This window comes from Plectropomus leopardus, chromosome 4 (assembly GCF_026936395.1).
Source record: "Plectropomus leopardus strain MGB_pleo_1.0 chromosome 4, ASM2693639v1, whole genome shotgun sequence".
NCBI lineage: Eukaryota > Metazoa > Chordata > Actinopteri > Perciformes > Serranidae > Plectropomus > Plectropomus leopardus.
In genome coordinates, this window is record NC_142179.1 from 3,590,086 (window position 1) to 3,612,339 (window position 22,254).

Below are 22,254 nucleotides of genomic sequence, written 5' to 3' on the forward strand. Positions count from 1 at the left end.
CACTCTTTCCAGGTTGATAATTTGCTTTTATTGTATATGCCTTTTAAAGAATAATTTGTATCTTTTGGCTAATGAAAAAGAATACATAAAAATGACAAACACAGTCAGCATCCAGATTTTGCTGCGCATACACCGCATCTTAAAAGACACAATTTATTGGTATTGGTTGAGGGTAAATATAACCACAATGTTTGTCTCCTTCTCTCCAGGATAACGGACGCTGTGGGCCCGACGGAAACATCGATAGCTCCCAGACAGAGGCCAAAAGCAGCAAACAGCAACGTCCTGCCCCTCTCCAACACTGTCACCCCCGTAAAGATGACTGTGCCTTCAGCGCCTGTCAGCAATGGCCAGAAAGGTTTGTGGAACATTAGTGAGACTGACATTTCATATGAAAATTCAAAACACTAAACCTTTTTAATGTTAGCATGTGATAGACAAATGCTTTTCAAGCTTTTCAAATGGCACTTAAATTCAAAAATCAAAGTGTGAGTCATAATGTTAGCATTTGAATTTTAAATCAAAATTTAAAGGCTGCACTTGGTTTTTTGTTGTTGCTGTTTTTGCATGTCTATTTATTCTTTTTAAACTTGGTATTCCTGCACAATTGCAGTTATTATAAGGCTAGACTAATATTATTAGTTTTCGTCTATTTCTATACTTAGATCTTGGTGGTGTTGGAATTCTGTTTTATTTTTTTTAACTTGTGTCATCCAGACATTTCCAATAATCCAGTTGTGTTTTTAAAAAAAGAGTCCAAACGTGAAAATTTATTGGAAAAGAAAAGAAACCCATCAATGTAAGAATTTCCGAAATAATTAATGTATTTTATTTAACAAAATTATTTTCTTCAGTCTATATATGTTGACGATTACCCTCTCAAAAACAACATTTTCACTGCGATCAACAAAATACTTAGCTTTCATTCTTGTGTGTGCTGTTGGCAGTGATTTACTTAACTCAAATTGAGTTTTTTTTTTAAAGATTAAAAAAATCTTTTTGTGAAGTTCACGGCATCTTATGTGCTAAATGTGTTGCTGTAATAAGTGATAAATCCATCAATCTACACCTGTCCACTCAGCTCCCACCCCCGGCTCTGGGCAGCCATCCATGCAGCCCCAGCCCAGCAGTCAGCAGCACCGAGTCCTGCAGCAGCTACAGCCTGGTGACCTGCGTCTACAGCAGCTACAACAACAACAACAACATCATCACCAACAACAACAACAACAAGCAGTGCAGCAACAACATGCAAATGCACAGCAACTCCAATACCTCCAGGTACATCCACCTCACTGACATCTGCAGCTGTCACTCAGTGTTAGAAAAGTTGAATTATTGTGTTAGTCCGACTAAAACTGGACTTTTAAAATACGTGAAAACATGTTAATCCGACTGAAATACGACTGAATTGAATTTCTCAAGTTCAGACTAACACCCTGATTATTTGATTGGAAGTTGATTTCCTCCGATATGTAAACACCTCAGTCGGATGTTAACTGGACTAGATGCTCTCCTCATCTCCTAGTCGCCGCACCAAAGATGGTATTCTAAGTAAATGACCTAATCGAGCAATAACCGTAGCTTTACTAAACTGTGCATGTAAACGTACGGACTGAGAGAACGTGTTCAGATTTTTATCCCTTTATTCCCCTCCGCAGTACCAACAGGCTGTGCAGCAGTCCCTCCAGCTTCAGCAGCAGCAGCAGGCCCTCCTCCAGCAGCAGCAGATGATGATGCAGCCGATGTACCAGCAGCAGGTTGCTCAGGCTCAGGCCCAGGCTCAGTACGCCGCCATGGTGAGTCCTCTCACAGGTCTGAAACCTGCCGAGGCTTGACTCTGATTTACTGTCTGCTCTAAAATGGACATCCATAAAATAGAATTCACTTTTGTTTGCGTTCAGTCATTTGAAGATGCTCCTAACTCAAAACCATGACATAATTTCAGAGCTGCAGATTTCATCCAAAACTGCAAATAAATAGTTTGAGCAAATGACAGCGAAACACATGGAGACACAGCATGAAATAACACGGAGATGAATATTTCATTTAATGTCAGAATGGCCTAAAATTGCTCTCTCTGTTCCAAACACTGGCAGCCAGTCCTCTTTAGCTGAGTTGCCTCGCGTCTGTGCCAAGCAGCATTGGAAGCAGACGCTCAAACTTCCTACTGACTCTGTCCAAATATTCAGAAAACTAGTATTTACGCAGCTACTGAATCAAACACACAAACACAGGTCCTCCAAATGCGCTCTGTTAGGGCGGCGTAATTTTTAGTCTGTTTCCCACCGAACGCGTACCATCTGTTTTATTTCAGAGGCAATCTGGTCGAAGTGAAGCCACGAGGGGATCGAACAGAGGGTGAAATCGAGCAGTTTTCTCTGTGTGTCGCATGCCGACATATGAAGCAGTTCGCAGGCAGGGGAAGAGAGCACCTCTAAATAATCTCTGTTCTTATTCCCAAGATACCTGATAAATGTTAAACAGCAGCGTATCCTCTGTGATCTCAGACCTGCTCCTTTCTACCAGAAGCTTTGCTAAGTGACTGCAAATTGGTAATATGGTGTAATGACAACAGATCAACTTTATTTTTGCAGCACTTTAAAAGCACAACAGCGGTGCGTGCACAGACAGAAGTGCTTTTACAAATGCGATTTGTTGAGAAAACATGGAAAAAGAAGGTAGAGAATGGAGCAACAATAGCAGATTTAAGATGTCAAGACACTAAAACCTGGTTATAAACATGAATCATATTGAAAGGTTCAGTTTTAGTCTTAAGAGGTTTTATCCCCATAAGTGAATTCACATAAAAATCATGCTTATATTCAAAGATGTTCATATATTTATTTATTTTATATTACTTAAAACCTCAGAAAAAACACATGATGCTGTTCTATTTTACATCTGAGCTCTTTTCCCCCAACAATATTTCTAGATGCTTCTGATGGTCTCAAGTTAAAATAGATACCCAGATGCACTTTATTGATCCCAAGCTGGGAATTTTTGTTAAGACTTGGGTTTTGTTGTGGCTGTAGATCTCTGCGTATAAGAAATATTTTATGTTTTTATTATTTAAATCCTCTAATGGACACATTGTTTTTTTTGTTTTTTGGGGTTTTTTTTAAAAGTCATTCATTAGGTTATGAACCTGGTGAACAAAAAGGAACATTTAAAAGCTAATGAGTCTAAAGGGTTGATCACACTGAGGCACTAGGCTCCAAAAATGCCTTAAAAGTGCATCTGGACAAACACCTGGGAGCGCCTGAAACACACCAAAATTGTCTCTGACAAGCAGTGCGACTCCGCACCTTGAGCTGAAAAGATGAAAATGTCTGAAGTTTTACGTGTGCCCAAAAACCGCCAGAAAAACACGTCACGCAGCAGGAAGAGAGGAGCCGTAACAAGTGCGCTGTACCATATGAAGACAATGGTTTTTCTCACGATGCATCAGTTTGATTACACATTTGCTAAAAGCATTTTTAAGTAGTTTTGAGTTGGAGTTTATTATATTCCAAATTCTATATATTGACAAAGATTGTCATTTTTATTGTAAATGTGTATGGGTTCCACTTATTGGTCTCATTAAATACTAATAATTAGTATGGTGTTGTCCCTGAAAAACAAATATCGGTCGCCCCCTAGTGGAGAATGAGCAGTTGAGTCTTCTGACGACTTAGAAAGTTGTGTATTGTGAATTTAGCTTTACTGCATTTGGAAGTTCATGTGTTGAGTTTGGTGTCCTACGTGCTGTTTGACTGTCATTCCTTCACCCCTCCCCTCCACCGTGTCCCCAGCTTTCCAAATCCAGAACTGGTTTTCTAACAACATTTCATCATCTCGTTGCCGTCATTGTGCGCCATTGAAATCAAAGGTCCGTCCCTCATTCCCTTCCCCCTCTTCTCCCTCTCTTCCTTCCCTAACAGCTGCACCAGTACCAACAGGCTTTTGTCCAGCAGCAGCATCATCAACATCAACAACAACAGCAACAACATCAGCAGCAGCAGCAGCTTCATCCCGCTCAGCAGCCTCTTCCCTATATGTCCTCCCCTCTTGAGTTCCAGATTCCTCTGGGTTCCTATAACGCCACCACACCCACTGCTGGAGCAGGAGGTGTCCAGATGGGGGGACCATCACCTGTGGATCCCTCATACTCTAACCCTAGGTAAGGTCCCCTCAAGTTACCATGACGTGTGTCTTAGTATATATTGAAGTTTATTATGTAAAAATTATGTACATGTTCATGGCTTTTTACTACTACTACTACTAATAATAATAATAATAATTAGTATTACTATTATCATTATTAAAGATTTTATATATTTTGATTTACAATGCACTTTATATTTGGAACAAATCTCAAAGTGCTACAAGATAAAAGCATTAGCATAAAAAAACAAACAAAGTTTTTGTGCCTCTGCACCGGTGGTAGGCCGGTATTATGTTTTCAGGTTGTCCACCTGTCCATCTGTCCGGGCCATTCTTTTTAAGAATATCTCAAGGACACCTTGATAGAATTTCTCCAGATTTAGCTCAAACATCCATTTGAACTTCAGGATGAACTTTATATTTTGATGGTCATGGGTAAAAGGTCAAGGTGTCTGTGACCACGTTTGTCTCATTGTTATGAACACAATATGTCGAGAAAACTTTAAGGGAATTTCTTCAAATTTATCTCAAACATCCATTTGGACTCAAGGATGAACTAAGTGGATTTTGGTGGTCAAAGGTCAAGAACACCATGACCTTGTTTGTCTCGTCATTGTGAACACAGTATCTCAAGGAAACCTCGATTTTTTTGTTTTGTTTTGTTTTGTTTTTTTCAAATTTGGAACAAACATTTACTTGGACTCCAGGAAGAAATGATTTGATATTGGTGGTCATAGGTCAAAGGTAAAGGCACATATGGCCTTGTTTGTTACATTGCTATGAATGCAGTAAGAAAACCTTGAGGTAATTTTTTTCAAATTCAGCTCAAATGTTCATTTGGGCTTCATGATGAACAGATTATAGTGGTCATAGGTCAAAGGTCAAGGTCCCTGTGACCCCATTTGTCTCATCCTTGTGACTGCAGTATCTCAAGAAAACCTTGAGGGAATTTCTTGAAATTTGGCACAAATGTTCACTTGGACTTCAGGATGGACAGATTAGATTTTGGTGATCAAAGGCCAAGGACACTGTGACCTTGAATCTGTCTCATTCTTGCGAATGTGATATCTCATTAACAGCACAAGAGAATTTCTTTAAATTTCACACAAACGTTAAGTTGTACTGAAGTATGTACTGATTAGATTTTGGAGGTCAAAGGTGAAGGTCACAGTGACCTTGTTTGTCTCATGTGTCATGTCTCATGGACGTAAACTGTCAGTGCAACTTGACAGGTGCACAGAGGCATACAACTCTGTGGTGGTGCTTCTAGTTTAGAAGAAAGCTGAGAGTTCTTCCTTGAACTTCTAGGTATTTTCGCCGTAATTTGACAGAGGACAGTGTAGAAATGGAGGACAAAGAGAGGAGTAGGACATGCAAAAAATGTCTCAAGGCTGGCATGGAAACCAAGACATAGTTATGTGGCGCCACATGCACTATAACCATGTAGTCACTCCTATGTTTTAGTTTTTAGGTGTCATCTCCCAGGCGTTGATGAATCCTGTCCGTAACAGGTTGTCTCTGTTGTTTTGTCTCCGCAGTAGAAACCCTCTGCTTGCTTCAGATGGGATCACGCCGCCCTCTCAGAGCTGCAACAGTACAGTCAGTAACCCCCCCGACATGTCACGCTGGAACCCGTTCGGTGAGGACAACTTCTCCAAGCTGACCGAGGAAGAGCTGATCGACCGGGAGTTCGACATGCTCAGAGCAAGCAAGTGACCCCTTCAATCATTTCTTGTAGTGCTTGTCAATTATTTATTTCTCAGAAATGTAAATGTTTGTACAGATTCATTTTTTTTTTTAAGGGATCGGGGGAAAACATGGTGTTATTTCTTGACAGAAAGACATTGCATCACCTTTGTCATGATAGTGTATAACTTTGCTAATTTGCTGCATAACCAGATTAGGACTAAACATTTCTGGAGACTAGCTGTCAGTAAAATTTAAAGGATTTTGAAGTCTTGGACAGTTTATAAAAGTCTCAGCTGCAACAGAGGAAGATATGTTAAAACAAAGAATTTTTTGCCCATGTTTTCAAAAGAAATTGTACTATATATACTGAGGTGTCAAGGGGTCAAATAGCTTGTGAAAGGCGTCTGAACCAGGGTCCCTGCAGATCCCTAAAAAGTCCTAAAAGGCATTGAATTAATCAATCTAAAAGAAAGGTCTTTATTGGTTTTAAAAGGTCCTAAATTAATTTTTCATACAAGACATAAAAGGTATGATTTTTATGAATCTTTTTTTCTAACATTTCATTGTTAAATCTCAAAATAATAGGTAACTTAAAAAAATGAAAATTCACAGAAAAGCACTTTCCTTGCTTTCAAAAATGTCATTTTTTAGATAAAATAATTTGATTTCATTCTTCATTCTTAGTGGCATTGAAAAAGTCTGAAAAAGTCTTAAATTGCAGCAAAAGAAAACTGTCAATTAAGGTTTCAAAGGGTTAATTCCATATTTACACGTGAGCTTGTGCCCATATATTCTGAGCTTTATGTGCTTAAAAAACCGAGGTGTCATATTTGTGGATGATCTAAGCGTCTCTCCCTCTGTGATCTCCTACGTGCAGAAAAGCCGGTGGAGAGAACAGCCAGTGTGGAAACGGAGCGACTGCAGCCAGCTGCCTCCTCCGCCGCCGCCAAGCCGTTGCCACCGGAGGACCTGTTCGGCTCAGTCCCGTTCGTGGCCAGCGCAGGCAAGTCTTAGAGGAGTCTCTACAGAGAGGACCCAACACTGTGGAGCCACCCGCCCCCCTCTCTGCCCCCTCTGTCTTCTGCTCCCACCTGATCTCCAGTCAGGTGCTCCTATGCCACACAGAGTCCCCACAGTGGGGCAGTTAACCAATGATCAGATTTTTCTTTTTCCCAGTGTCGCTCAGCAGGTTAGTTTCTCTGTTTTCGGTATATAATATAAGCAAAAGGAGAGTCCAGGCTCTTCTGTGGCTAAATTAGGAATCAGCGTAGGTAAAGTAGGTCTAGCGGATACATTGTTAAAGTGGTGAAAGCACTTTTCTTAATTCACTGCAATCAGCACTTGCCTTTAATACTGGGCCTGGTGGTGATCATTTCTAACCACCCAAACCTTTATGCAAGTCAGCTGGAAGAAGAGTTTCTTAAGGCGCTAACTCATTTCCTGTCTCGATCAAATGGCTGGAGCAAGGTACAAACACACAGGGGTCTCACTGTGAAGTTTACACTCATAGTGAGGCGCTTAGCTTAAAATTATAGGCTTTTTTTCAATGCATAAACTTCCAACTCACTGTGTTAAACAAAGAACACAGCTGCTTAAAATTGCTGCAGGTCCATAGGCACTAAAAGCAATACGATCCTAACGAGGCTGAAGTGACAACCCGTCAGTGTAAAGACACACTGCTGGTACGAATTAGGGCTGAGTGATGTCAACATTACACAATATTATACGCTAAATATTAATTGCTTAGGATATCATTTTTAAAACATCTTTAATGTAATATAATGAATCATAAGCATACTGTTTTTGATTTTGTTTTGAATTTTTTATGGATATAATTATAGCATCATCTTGCGCAAATATTGGTACAGTCCAGTTGCTACTTGTAATTAAATTCTTTGTTAAGGCCCAAACAGACCAAGCAGACATCAGAGAAGTAGTCGGCGATAAAGGCCGACTTTTGCATTGCATCACATTGTTTTGTCTCGGCCAAAAAGTTGCACTCAAACAGCGCAAACACTGCAGCCAACTCCCAACAAGCGCTTAGTTTCTGTACTTTTGTGAGAGGAAGTAAGTCTCTAGAGCAGCAAGTGACGGTCGTGTTTATTTGTCATACAAAAAGGGAAACTGGAAGACCGACAGGACGGATTTGTGTTGTGATTGAGCTCCAGGTTGAACAAACACACCTTTAGTTTTTGGAATTTATTTTGAGCAAATGATCATACATCAAACACACGAAATTACTGTGTTTCCTTGTATGTTCGTCACTGAGCCCAGTGATAGTCTAATGATCATGAAAACCCTCTAAAATTAATCTTCAGGCTCCTTCAGTTGATTTCAAGCCCTAATTAAGTTTGTTAAAAAAAACAGAAAAAATAACCTAACATCACTCAGCCCTGGTACTAATAAACACTATTAGGGAAAAAAAGAAACACTTGAACTTCCAAAGTTGTGGCTCTTTGCCGTTTGTTTACATTAAACGCCATCTTTCCTCTTCGGCCATTGAAACTGCAAAGATTCCTCACAAACTGCAAAATATGTTGTTTTTTTTTTTTATTGTTGCGATGAAGCCTCAAATGTTCTCGTGTGGACTGTGCACTTTACTGTGGAGGCCGATGGTAACATCCTAATATAACCTGATAAATAGTTCTCATTTGGCTCGACTAACCAATCGGACTGCATGAGGTTTAACCCCGACACGGATCATAGCGTTGGTATAACAATGTGAATATCAAAGTGCAGTATTTCTACATATATCACGTCGGTGGCAGCAATAAGCTTTTGTGCCTCTGTTCTCTTCCTGCTCCTTCAATGTGAATTGGTTTTGATAGGCAGTTTAGAAACGCTGTTTGTAACTCCGAATATATTTAATGATAAACGGTATCAACGCTAAAACACGTAGGTTTTTTCTAGAGGAGAGTAGTTTTTTTTTCTACAGTTAAATCCATCTCTTGTGTCCTTAAACACGCAGGCTTAATGCAAGTCCAGTGACTACAGTTTAGAGTAGAGTAAGACCAGATAACGATGCAATATAACCCTCTAAGCACTTGAATGTAGGTGTGGAAATATTTTATTCACTTAACAAATATAAAGAGAGAGTTCAAATTGGAAAACCAAAAGAAAAAGAAACCAAACAGATTGATTGAAGGGACTTTTTGTACTGACTTTAAATCACAGAAAGGTCAAATAAACCCACGTCGTTGGGACTGTGTGTGATTCCCGCAGGCTGGCATGAGAAAATTATTTGCAACTAATTTTCGATCAGCCTTTTTAGCTTCCCGTGTTTGTGCCATCACAAGTGTGTCAGTTGGTATTTTAGGTTGCAGGTGATACTTAAAGTGCAAACACACCGCCGGCAACTCGCAGACATCAGTCGGGTTTAATGTCAATATCAGAATCAGTTTTTATTTGGGTGAACTTCGGTCGTCATCTCAACACTAGTGTTTGATCAGCTGTTGAAGTTTGTATTTTACTTTCAGTAAGAGGCAGAGCTGCTGTAACAGCACTTCATTTAATGATCTAAAGTCATCTTTCCTTCTCCGTCTGTCTGTAAAATACTAAAGTTTGTTCACGTAGTGCGATTTTTGGCTGTTTCAGACGACAAAAGAGAAGCGTGGTGAAATCTTTGGTTGGCAATTTAAAATGACTTTCTAAGATCATCACACAGCTTTTAATTCTTTAGCCTGTGTCCATTTTCTGATTAAAAAGTTTAGGAAGAAACTTTAAGTTTGGGCTGCAGCTAACGATTGTGTACTTTATAGATGAATCCGTAGATTATTTTCCAGATTAATTAGAAAACAGTGGGAAAAGCCTTTTATGATATCCTTGAGCCTAAAGCGACGTTTTCAAATGTCAGCCAACGTTACCAAACCTAAAAATGTTAAATTTACTATAATGAAAGTACAAGGAAAGAAGCTAATCCTCACAAGAGAGAATATGGAAATATAACATTTTGGGGCATTTTTGTTGCTTGAAATATGACTTGAACAATTTTTTGTTGTTGGTATGATACATTCTGACAGACCGTGATTGAGATTTTATCAAAACCATCTCAAAGTGAGACATACAGTTAACCTGCAAAGTTGTGGTCAATGTATAACGTAGACGGAAAGTAGTTAAGTTGCTGGCGGTGTGAATGCACATTTAATTTAACTCCTCTTTATTTTGCAGTTATTAGGCATTATTTTTCTTTAAAGTCAGGTTTTTGTTTCATAATCAAAGTGTTTTGATTTACATTCCTAGATACAAAGTGCCTTTATGTGGCATTTTTATTTACCTGACCGAAAATCGAGTTGGAGCTTATTTTTTCCCCCGCACAGTGATTTCAAAAGAATTATAATTTTGTCTCAGATGTACGGGAGCTGATAATGGCTGTGCATGCAATTATTTTTTAAATGCTGTTATCCCGAGGTGAGGATTTGTTTCCTTGTGAATAATGGGTGAATTTATGTCGAGAAAACAAAACGCTGTTTTCTCAACAAGTTATCAGTTTAATTATTCACAAGAGAACATTACGTTTTCACGTAATAATAATGAAAAATTCAAGCTTTGTTTATTTTCTTATTTTTATTGCTATTATTTCATGAGTTTATTATTTAATTATCTCAAGAAAACAGCTTTTTTCATTGCAAGATAATCAACCTTAAATCAAAAAAAGACTAGATAATTTCCTCCCCAACCAGACACCAAAATTAGTGAGTTCCTACGGCTCCTTAAAAAGTCATAAATTAAGGCCTTAATTGGCCTTAATCTCAAAATAAATAGTAACATCTAAATGAAAAAATAATAATAAATTTATGGAATCCCTCTTCATGAACTCTTTGTGATGGAAACTGAAGCAGGGGAATCCAGAGCGAGACACACGAAATCAGTCATAAAACCCACCAATAAATGCTTGATCTTTTCCAATTTTAATCAGATCTAACTTTTTCACTGGATCAAAAATGTAACTTTTTATGTTATAAAAACATCTTTAAAATTAGTAAATTTAATTTGCCTTAAGCTGTAGGAACCCTGAACCCGTGTTCTTGAGAAAACAAAAGTGTATTTCTCGTGATAAATTATCCATTTATCTTGAGGTGGGTTTTGTGATCGCAAATCAAAAATAATTTATTATCACAAGAAAACAAGCTTTCTTATCTTGATAATGGCAAAAATGACCAAAAAAAAATGCAAGCACGGCCATTCTCGAGCCTCCGTACAGATAAATTTAACTGAAGGATTTAATGCTTAATGGTACTGAGCAGCTTTTCTGTTTATTTATGCTCCCCAAAGTTTGGATGAAAGACTTTAACATGACCTGGAAGGTAAATTAAATTTATGTTGAGTTACTGTAATTCTTGACACTTCCAGGTAACCAGCTAACAGTCAGAGAGGTCTAATTAGAAGTACGTAGGCTGGTTAAAATCTTTAAATTAAATTATCCTGCATGCATAATTCTTACATAACATAGATCGGCTAAATGAGATTTTCAGAAGCACCAACTGACGCAGCGTTTTACTCTAAACCGAGTTATTTTTTCTTTTTAAGCTGAACACAACTGGCTGATGGCACATTCATTAGTGTAAATGTAAAATGTGCTGAAAGGAATGCCTGATGAGTGTCCTGATGATATCAAAATGGTGAACATTTTGATTTTTTTCTTCTTTTTTTTATATAAAATCCATACAATCCTAAAGGGCTGTATGTTTGTTAAGTCTCATTGTGCTGCTGTTATTCCGCCTTAGAGCAGCAAGTGAGAGAGCGACCCATCTCAGTCATCCATGCAGACCTGAATCATACACATTTTTGTACAAATATATTAACCGGTAAATTTATGTGTTTTATTAGCTGAAGGTAAGTTTGGAGAACAGTTCCACTTCATGTCTCCGCTCATATCACTGCCTGCTTTTATCGGGCATTTTGTGGTTAAAAAAAACAACTTTGCTTCATTTTTTAAATTATTTTTTGCTTTTGTTTCTCTTTCATTTGTCATTCAGTGAGACAGCCATATTCAGAAACATCTTGTTCATGTGTATTGGTGGATGGATCTATAGTGTGAACAGGCGAACCATCAGAGCCAAAATCAAAAAAAGCGAAAGGGACGACCAGAGCCATTAACTGCACTTTAATTTCCTTTTTTTATTTAAAGTGCGAGAAAAGGTGAAATATCCCTGGATTAAATGGGACGAACAAGCAAACATAGACCATGAATATGTTGTTTATATATTGTTTACATTTGCAAATTTTCTGTGCTTTTTTTTTTCTGTCTCGGGGTTTGGTTTCCGGCTTTTCTTAGCTTTTTTTTTTTTTTGTCCGCTTTACGTCTCGCTAGAAGCCCCAGAACAGATCACTAAAACTTTGGGAACTCATCCTCATCATTCGTTTTAGTTTCTGCTCGATATCAGCAGCTCCTGGATAGAAAAAAACAAACCTATAGATCAATAAGTTGTCTCATACATATCTTGTTTTTTGCAACAGACTATGTAAAAGGTCCTGTATCATACTGTGAGTGTGAATGTATTTCTTTATAGAATGTTACTGATAAATAAAAAACATTCAAAATCAATATTCACTTTGGTTCCTTTTTTAACGTATTTAAAAACTTTAGAGTCTCTCCACCACTACACCATGTGCAAGATGTTCCTGTCGTTATCGTGGCTGTCTTTGTTTGAGCTCTGTCGTCCAAATTTAACGTAGAGCGAGGGAGGTGAATTCAAGCTTATAACGCGCAATAATGTCGGCTGTGTTTGTCCCGAACTAACTGGTGTGTGAAGCAGCTTTGAGACGCTCAGTCTGCATGATGCTTAAATTCAGTGTGTTTAATTTAACTTTTTTTCATGCCTTAATTTGACTTTTTTTTTTTCTTCCTCCAAATCCGTTTTGAAAGAGCCCAGTTACAGGTTTTGTGGCATTATTTGGATGAAGTTTCGTCATGTTTATCTGTAATTGTACGCTTCATTGCTTCTTCTGTCTGAAGTGTTATTTCGTTTGTGCTTTTGTTTAATGTGTAACAAACCGCCATTTAAAGGTGAATCATTCAGGACGTCTTTTTAAAGGTATAACTATGCAGAATTTAAAACAAAAAAACAGTGTAAAGACAAAAGTAATCCCTCTCAATCATCACTAATGACCCACTTTCAGTGTTAAAGAAGCCAGCAGCTGTTTGCAAGAAACAAAATACTCAATAAGTTAGTGGGTAAACTCAGTTATTCTGCTTTTTGGAGCTTAAGATAGATATTTCCAAACACGATTGAAGCAAATTACATATTATATTTTTTTAAATGAAATTGTCATTAGATTAAAAAACAAGTTAACAATATGTTTTAGATTATATTCATCAATCAGACTTTGTAGCACATTTCATACAAATGAACTGTAGCACAAAGTGCTTCATTCAATGAAACCAAAATCCAATCCCCCAAAAACACACAAACACAAGCGTGTAAGTAAAAAATACAAAAAATTGCACTCATTAAAACCATAAACTGAGGAAACGCTACCATCGGTGAGCAAACACCAGAGGCAGGATAAAACCAATAAACAGAAAGATAAAAAAACAAAAAAAGTAAATAAAAAAACAGATAAACAGATTAATAAATAACATGTTAGTAACAATAATAAAAATAAAAAATAAGTAGATGAATAAACAAGTAAAACAAACAAACTGTAAATAAGAGGTTATTTAAAGGATAAAATAAAGAATGCATATTTTAAAAATAATAAACTGATAAAGAAAGTAATAAAACAGGCTAAAATACATAAATAAATAGTCAGTAGATAAATTAAGTTCAGTTAAAAGCCAAGCTAAAAAGGTCTTGAGTTTGCTTTTGAAGATATTCTGTATACATAGCGCTTGTATAGAATAGGATAAACTTTATTGATCCCCAAAGCAGAAACTCATAATCACCATGGTCAACATGCAACAACAAAACACAAGACAAATGCAGCAAGTACAACCAACAACAGTAAATAAAGCAGCAGGCAGTCACTGAAGCAGCGCAATAATGCACCACAACAACAACAGTGAAACACTGCTGGCTCAGAGGATAGAGGCTGTGACTTTGCCTCAGCAGCCACAGGTTCAATTCCAGCCTCAGCCCTTTGCTGCGTGTCATCCTCTCCGTCTCTCCCCTTTTCACACTTGTGCTGTCTTATCAATTAAAGGCACAAACACCCCAAAACTTAAAAAAAAACAACAAACAATAGTAAAATGCTAATTCATGCTGACTGCTAGAATATGTTACAAAACCAAAATAAACACAGGAGAGTCAGCGGGCCCAAAAAGTTGCTCTCAACCTTTTTATGGGTTGAATTGACACCCCCCGCCTTGATCACTGAATAATTTTTGAATATTTTAGTTTTTGCCTTTAACATTATTTGTACCATATGAAAGTCCACAAGATTTGTAATTTTTTTAATATTCTTTTCACAAAAGCAGTACATTTTTTGAATATATAATCATATCAGCAGTTGTTTGTTAGATAAATAAACTTTGTCTCAAACAGTGATAGAAATTCACCTTTAACAGGCTCATTACAATACACACTGTTCACATAAAACTCAATTAAAACAGCACCTTGAAACACACTTAAAAAACACACACACAAAAATTAAAAGTAAAAGCTGTAGTTGCTGATCTGGTGTTGGTTGTTGCGTGAGCGAAGAGACTCCTCTAAGCTCCCTCACAGATTGTTATCTTCCATCAGACAAGAGAACAATCACACGCATGTTGTCACCTCTTATCTGCATCTTTAAGAGATCAGACGCGGCGTGTAATCCTTCAGCTTCCCCCGACACGAACATCGACACAACAAATCTGATTAAAGATGTTAAGATGTTTCTATTGTCTCACTCTGAGAGGTGAACATGATTACAAGTTATAATCTGCAGTCGCTACGGCGAACAGATGCAGATCACCTCCTGCATTAATGTGTTTTATTACTTTTTTTTTTATTCTGCAGCTTTGTTTCATTTTTTAACAACAAAGCTTTTGGCTAACTCGTCAAAACGTCCTGCCAGTTTGGACGTGTTGAACGTGGAGAGGTTTCCATTCTCGTGTCCACAGCGGGGGGTCCTTCCTCTGCTCTCCATTATAGAGAGCTTCCACTAATAGGGAACAATAAATTGGCTCATTGTGAATGGCACAATTTATTTTTCAACGTAATTGGAGACTCTCCACTCGCTAATTAGGCTAATTTCTAAGTTGTCATTATGCAAATCTCTTGGAAATAAATTTAACACGAGGCACAAATTTGTCCCGCAAATGCCAAATATGCGCAAGAATTTATAGAAATGCAAAGTGACAAGTAGTAATTGCAGAACAAAGCTTTTTTTTAAATTTATTATGAAAGTGACCGACAGCTTGAATCTTTTTCTAAGCAAGAGATTTAAATTTGAAAGCAATTTTGTGAATCTTGAAAAAAAAGCCGGCCGCCTCATCTCTCGTGCCTGTAAGCCTGCTCGTCTTATTGCAGGGTCAGAGAAGAGAAGTGGGAGCAGCTTTTAGACCATATTGAGTTTTGTGATTTCTCCTTCGCTGCTCCTTCTGCTCCAATATTGGACAAACTGTCAGGATTTGTATTTGTGGACTTCCGAACGTAAGCCAAGTAATCCTGATTTCAGTAATGCTGCATATTACAGAGGTCAGAGGCGCTGAGAGGCGTTCTTGGGAGATGAAAACTTGTACTTCTGGCATCAAGATTCTCCTTCTGTCTCTCATCTTGTGATTTATAACGTCAAACTTAAAAATATCTGAGAGGTTAAAACTTGAAATGCACATTCAGTGATGAATCTAAACCACATTACAGCGATCAAATCATCAAGGAGGCCTAGAAGGATTAAATTGCCACCAGGACAACTTAAAAAAATCAATTATTAACTGGATCCCTGCAGCTCATCACAAACACCCGTGGATTCATTTAAAGAAATAACAATCACAGACTCACCTTTCCTAAGTAGGCAGTTTTCCACAGATTTGCGCAAAAATTAAGCAAATTTTCGCCTGATGACTTTTTAAAACTATACTAAAAACTAATACTGTGGAACTATGACTTTTTTTGCACCGTGAGAAACGACTTCAACTGATTTTTCAACATGCTATACAGTGATGAAGGGATGACGTATTTTTGTAGGCCAACCCCAAAGTTAGCATTGCACCCTCGTAAAAAACCTTATGGGATTTTTTCAATTATCATCAAAAATAAGCTCTGTGACGAACACGAGTTTATGATACTTACATGTTTTGTTGAATGATAATCTTCACAGATGATCACCACTTATGTGTGTTTTGAAGCGTAAACGAAATCACCAGAATCATTACGCTATAAGCTAACTACATCGTCTTAGACTTAAACGTCACCACACCGAATCGTTCAACTTAACTGTAAAAACACATTAAAACACAATCTGAAAAAATATCATAAACAGATATAACTACAAATTTGAGCGCGACTGTTGCTGTAACGGCGAACAAGTGGGTTGAATGAGTTTCTGTGTCGGTGTGATGACGTCGAACGTCCCCGACAAACACCGTAGTCCTATTTAGCCACTTGCTAGCAACCGCCTTTTTCAAGACGAGTAAAACCTTAAAAGTTCAAAAATGTAGTTTATACAGACGTATTTTAGAACAAAACATCTTAATATCTTTAGCCTTTGTTATCCACAGACCTTATTTAAGGCATTTTACAAAAAAACATTAAAAAAAACCCAGAGACTTTGACACAAAGGAAATGGAAGTGCTAAAATGCTAACAGACTCCCGCGACCATTGAACCAGTGACTTTTTTAACCTTTATTTTTGACATGCTATACTATGACAGTTTTCAATATATATTATGACTGTTTGCAGCATCTGAAATGTTAACTGTTGTTGTTAAATGTTAACTTAAAAAAGTTTAAAATGCTATACTATGACATTTACGATAAACAGTATTATGACTTCTTTCAAGAACTGAAACGATTACTATTTTTTGACGTACTATACTATGACATTTTTCAATGTATTATACCTTGATTTCTTTAGACTTCTGAAATGACGGCTTTATCAACTGTTTTTTTGACATAATATACTACGATTGTTTTCGACAATTGAACCAATGATTTTTTTTACTGTTTTTTCGACATTTTATACTATGACATTTTTCAACATATTAATCTATGACTGTTTTCAGCATCTGAAATGATGACTTTTAAAAACGACTGACGTCATACTATGACATTGTCGACACACTTTGTTATGACTTATTTCAAAATCTCAAACGCTGACTTTTTCAACATTTTTTGACATGCTATACTATGATTGTTGTAGACATACTATGCTATGACTTTTTTCGACACTTGAAACAATGAGATAGCATACAGCAGCATACTGAGCCATGACTTCTTTCAACATACTATAGTAAAGTAAAAAAGAAAAAGTCATCTTTCAAGTGATGAAAAAAGTCATAGTATAGTAACTTTACTATGACTGTTTACTATTTTTCCTGATTTGAAAAATGACTTTTTTAAGCCCTCTGACGACTTTTCTGTCGACAGAATCCCTTCAGTTGTTGACACAATGCATTTCATCATGAAATAGACCTTGTTGTTGACGATGCAGTAGCTTTCACAGCCTCATAAATGAGCGGACAATGTGTTTTTTACTTTCTGAATGCAGCAGTTATAACATCTGGCAGCCCTGCAGCAGCGGAGCAACAACCTCAGACATAGAAAAGATGTAAACACACACTGCTCACGCATGCAGTGTGGCCTGAGCTCAAACTCCAGGGCATCTGATGCACACTGCATGAAAAACATCCTTAATACAGCCTCTCCCGTTTGAAATTAATAAAAATACGAGGGTCCATAATTCTAAATACCCTGTTATACCGTGATACTGTGATCCTGCTCATGCTGAATGCACATTCAAGAGAATATTAGAAATAGAAGTAGAGTGGTAAAATCTTTAACTCTGCATTTGTGTCTTGGTTTCAGGTACCGATGAGATAAAGGCCGAGCAGACCAGCGAGGAAGTTGGCATTCCTGCGCTCATCTCCACTTCCCCGGAGCGTCTGCAGCTACCAGCGGCCAAGGAGCACAAACCAGGCAAAAAGAGCCGACCGGGAGAAGAGTCGGACAGCGATTTTGAGTCAGACCCTCCTTCGCCAAAAAGCAGCGAGGATGAAGAGGCGGAGGAGGATGAAGGCCTGAACAGTGAGCACGGTGAAGACACTGAGCCGGAGAATTTAGGACAGAGGCCTCTGCTGATGGACTCTGAAGAAGAGGGAGAGGACGATGACGACAAGCACAGCTCTGACTCGGACTACGACCCCAGCAGGGTCAAGAGCCGCTCAAAGAAAGCCGTGGCCGGTAAAGCAGCTTTGGCCAGGAGGAATCCTCAGGACTCCGCCACGACTCTGATCACGCCTCCTGAGACGCCCGGCGGAGCCAGAGCCGCTCCAGCTGCAGAACCTGTGGATGTTTTCGGTTCTGTTCCTTTCCTCGGAGGAACCTCGCCTGTCGGGCCCTCGGAGAGCTCGGACATCTTTGCCAAAGCGCCTTTTAGGCAAGTCAGCCACGAGCAGCAAGCATCGGACGAGTTTGACGTTTTTACCAAAGCGCCATTCAACCGGAACCTCTCCAAGTCGGGCAAGAGTGGCAGTGATCTCCACATGGGCCAAACGCCACCCATTTCCCCCGAAGGCATTGACATTTTCGGGTTTTCTCCCTTCCAGCCAGGCCCCACCGCGCCACCTCCCACCACCTCCAGGAGCGCAGAGGATATCTTCCAGCAGTCGTTCGAGGACTCGGCGAGCCCTCAGCAGCAGCGGCTGAAGCAGCGCAGCCTCCAGAAGCTGTCGTCACGCCAGAGAAAAACAAAGCAGGAGGCCACGGCGGGCGGCAGCAACGGCAAACGCCACCACGGAACTCCAACCGGAGGCCGCAAGACGAACAAACCGACTTACCGCACACCTGAGCGAGTCCGCAGGCACAAGAAGGTCGGCCGGAGAGACTCGCAGAGCAGCAACGAGTTCCTCAGCACGTCTGACTCGAAGGAGAACATCAGTGTCGACATCACCATGACTGAGGGGAAAGACAAAGGCGCCTCTCTGCCGGTGGACGACGCCATTCTAGACCCGTTTGGAGCGAAGCCGTTCCACCCTCAGGACGGCAGCCGGCACGGCCAGTACCAAGGACTCACCGACAGCAAGAGCGATATGGGCACCGCCAACGGCAAGTCCTGGACGGGCTCCCTGCACGGCGCTCTCGGAGACGGCAGCATGGATGATTTTGGGGCGGTGCCCTTCACAGAAATGGTCATCCACAGTGGACCTCAGCAGCAGCAGCAAGCGGCGCCGCCCTCGCAGCCGGTGGACCTCGACCCGTTCGGAGCGGCACCTTTTCCCATGAAGCAGTGACTTTTCTTGCGTCTTCCCACTCTGCCAGTTGCTGTTAACCCCTTGAAGCCTGGAGCGATATCACTTTTCTTGTGCTGCTTTCAGACGTCTTTCACGAGTATTTAATCGTATGACCCCAGAGTAATTTAGTTTGATTTTTGTACAGAAAAAGGGAAAAAAGGCAATGAGCAACTTGCTAAGAAATGTTCCACGAATTGCAAGAAATTAGTCGATTCTGAAAATGATTTAGAAAAAAAAATAGGTAAAAATATGTTGGAAAAAGACCATGTTTTGGGTTTTTATTTCTTGTTATTTTGTTATTTTATTTTTTTTTAAATGTTTGCTGATAATTTTCTTGTACTTTTTTTAGGGACGCACAATATCAGTTTTGCTGATATCTGATATGCCGATATTTAACAACTCATTTGGCATATAACCAATACAGATATCTATATATCCATTATTTTTTTCTCTCTCTTTGTTCAGTTTTTTCAATTTCTCGCCAATTTCTTGGTAATTTCTTCTTTTGTTGCTCATTGCCTTTTTCCCATGTTTTTGAAAGAAATCAAGCCAAATTTCTCAGGTTTCAAAGGGTTAAAAACCCCTGAGTTTTTTCCTTTTTTTGACTTGGGAACCAATCCTGAAGGGACGAGCTGACAGTGTCCTGATGCTTCTCTTTTTTTAAAAAACATTTTAAAACATCTCGAGTAACAAAGCCCTGCATCCTGTGGAGTGTGAGTGAAGTTTCCACATATCTTCAGCTGTACCTGTTTTGCTGAGAAGCCTTTTTATGCTGCATCTTAACGCTCGTAAAGACGTTCGGACCCACTCGAAAAAAAAATCGTACTGTGATGATAAGCTTCGGCCGCTTGACTCGCTGCAAACAGCTCGTTATGGCTCGCCTTCTGATTTTTTTTTTTTTTTTTTTTAGCACCACTAAGCCTTACCTGAGCTGGGCTCCGCCTCGCTGCACAGTACCTCGAAAAAAAATAAAAAACAAAAAACCCACGACGCAATCGGCCCACGTTGGACTTTTTATGTCGGTGGAATCGTTTTGGGAGTTGACCTTAACCACTTTGTTTTATCCTTATTAGATCTTTCTCTATGCATAATTTCACCGTAGTCTTTACGCAGCCGAGCGCGGCTGTGCTTTGTGTTGCGTTTGAACACAGAAAGGGACTTTATTGTGAACATTTTTTAATTGGGTCACGTTATAAATTTAGGCTCTTAACTGTTTTCTTTACTTTCTAACAGTAAACTTTTAGGTAAGTACTGTTAATTTCCTGTTGTGTTAAGTTCAGAACGCTCTGATAGAGAGGAGGAGGAAACGAAACACAAAGCCACAGTAGATCACTAGTCTAGCTTCGTGTTTTTACGACTTTGACCACTTCAAAAACTCACAAGCTGTACCGCCATTTTCTCAGCAACGTTAAGTGCTCCTAACATTAGACGATGTGACATTTTCAGAGTAATTTATGCTGAAGAATACATGGGAATTGTATGATCAGTTAAAGGAAAAGGCTGGCGGTATTTGGAATATATTTTGTTGTTGTCAACAAAATCGAGAAAAAGACCAAAACCTGCAAAACGTGCAGGACCAAGAGCTTCGTGACTTCCTTTCTGCGGCTCTCAGCCTCGAGCACGCTGGCTCCTACTGAAGACGATAATCTTTTAAGGAAAAGTTTTGACATTTAGTGAAATCAGTTTTTCCCATTGCCCATTTGTGGTGTTGCATCCAAAAAATCCTGATACTGGTTTTTCAGGGCCTATTACACTTAGTAGTTAACCAGACCGATATTTGGAACTGATATGCACTAAAAATCTTTCTGTCGATATTTATAATTTGGAATATAACAAACTCCAACGCAACACGAAACTGAAACTTTCAACATCATAAATAGCAAGTTCCCAGCAACTTTATATTTTATAAAGTCGAGTGAAAATTTAAATAAAAAATGAATAAATAAGAAGAGCATTACAAAAATCGCATTACACGCCTGCGTGGCCTTAACAGCTGGAAATAATGACGGCTTGTGCGTTTGCATCATATCACTCAGTGGAACTGAGTCATCTCACAATTGAGTTTTATCAACATTTTGAAAATATCGCTTAAGTTTTGCGTAAAACTATAGTAACCTATAGTATTTCCCCTCCAGTATTGTCTTTTGATAGCATTATATATTTAAATTAAATGTTCTTAAATTGTGAAGATTCCTCCTGCGTACCGCTAGAGGTTTTGGTACCAGTGCGAAACGTACCAGTTTAAGAACCAGTGGTCTGAAGGTTGATAGCAGCTCGCCCGGCTGTTTCCAAAATCTGCTCCCCTTTAAAGCTCACCATTTAGTGTTTTTCTTTTTTTTTCTTTCTTGCTTTTTTTTTGTTTTCCTGTTACAGGCGGTTTTGACAGACACTTTCTTGGCCTGGAGCAGTGACGTCCTCGAGTCCCTTTGGTTTCCCGGCAACGTGACGGCGACGAAACAACTCCCGGAAGTTACTGCGTTCGGCCAAGAAAGGTTCTGGTAGGCAGATTTTTGTTTCCTTTGGTCAGTCAGGCTAAAGGTTTTCCTCCATTCTCCCTGACTGTATGCTGACGTAAACTAACTGGCGGCTTCAGGTTCTTATTCAAAAATAGACGTAAGGAGGGTATTAGTTTTTTTTAACTTACTCTCAGCAAGTAATCATTTTTTTCCCCTAAAAATCCTTAAATTTATTTAAAATTCCCTTTAAAAAACGGCCACAAAAATGTCAAAAAACGTTTAAAAATTTTCCAAAACATCTTGACAAAGTTTAAATGTGAATTTTAGGGACTATTTTCAGCAAATGAATACACACTTGGGGCATTAATACTACAAATAGAGAAAAATAAAATATTAGGCTTTGGAAAGACACGCAATACTCGACAGTAGGAACAGTTCGTGAATGGTTTTGGTCTTTTCGCGTTATTTGTCGACAACAACAATACGGAACATCGTGAGTTATTCCTGAAATCTTTTCCGCTGCAGAATGTGAATTGACGTATTCATAAAGGGAAACAAAATCCAAAAACGACTCAGACATCTGTGACTGCGTAA

The 22,254-nt window shown here is 38.9% G+C and overlaps 1 protein-coding gene across 3 annotated transcripts in view; it reads left to right on the top strand.

Annotated features, from left to right (window-relative positions):
* The window catches only part of bmp2k (BMP2 inducible kinase), a 70,954-nt gene extending 49,949 nt beyond the window's left edge, over window positions 1-21,005 (top strand). For 2 of the 3 annotated variants that reach the window (XM_042487820.2, XM_088076328.1), the window contains 7 exons: window positions 210-358; window positions 1,082-1,278; window positions 1,659-1,796; window positions 3,921-4,159; window positions 5,682-5,851; window positions 6,710-6,835; window positions 17,781-21,005. In XM_042487820.2, coding sequence (XP_042343754.1) covers window positions 210-358; window positions 1,082-1,278; window positions 1,659-1,796; window positions 3,921-4,159; window positions 5,682-5,851; window positions 6,710-6,835; window positions 17,781-19,204 — 2,443 coding nt within the window. In that variant the 3' untranslated portion in view covers window positions 19,205-21,005. The remainder of the gene's footprint in view (window positions 1-209; window positions 359-1,081; window positions 1,279-1,658; window positions 1,797-3,920; window positions 4,160-5,681; window positions 5,852-6,709; window positions 6,836-17,780) is intronic. The other variant, XM_042487821.2, reaches the window with a different exon arrangement.
* The last annotated feature ends 1,249 nt before the right edge of the window (window positions 21,006-22,254 follow it).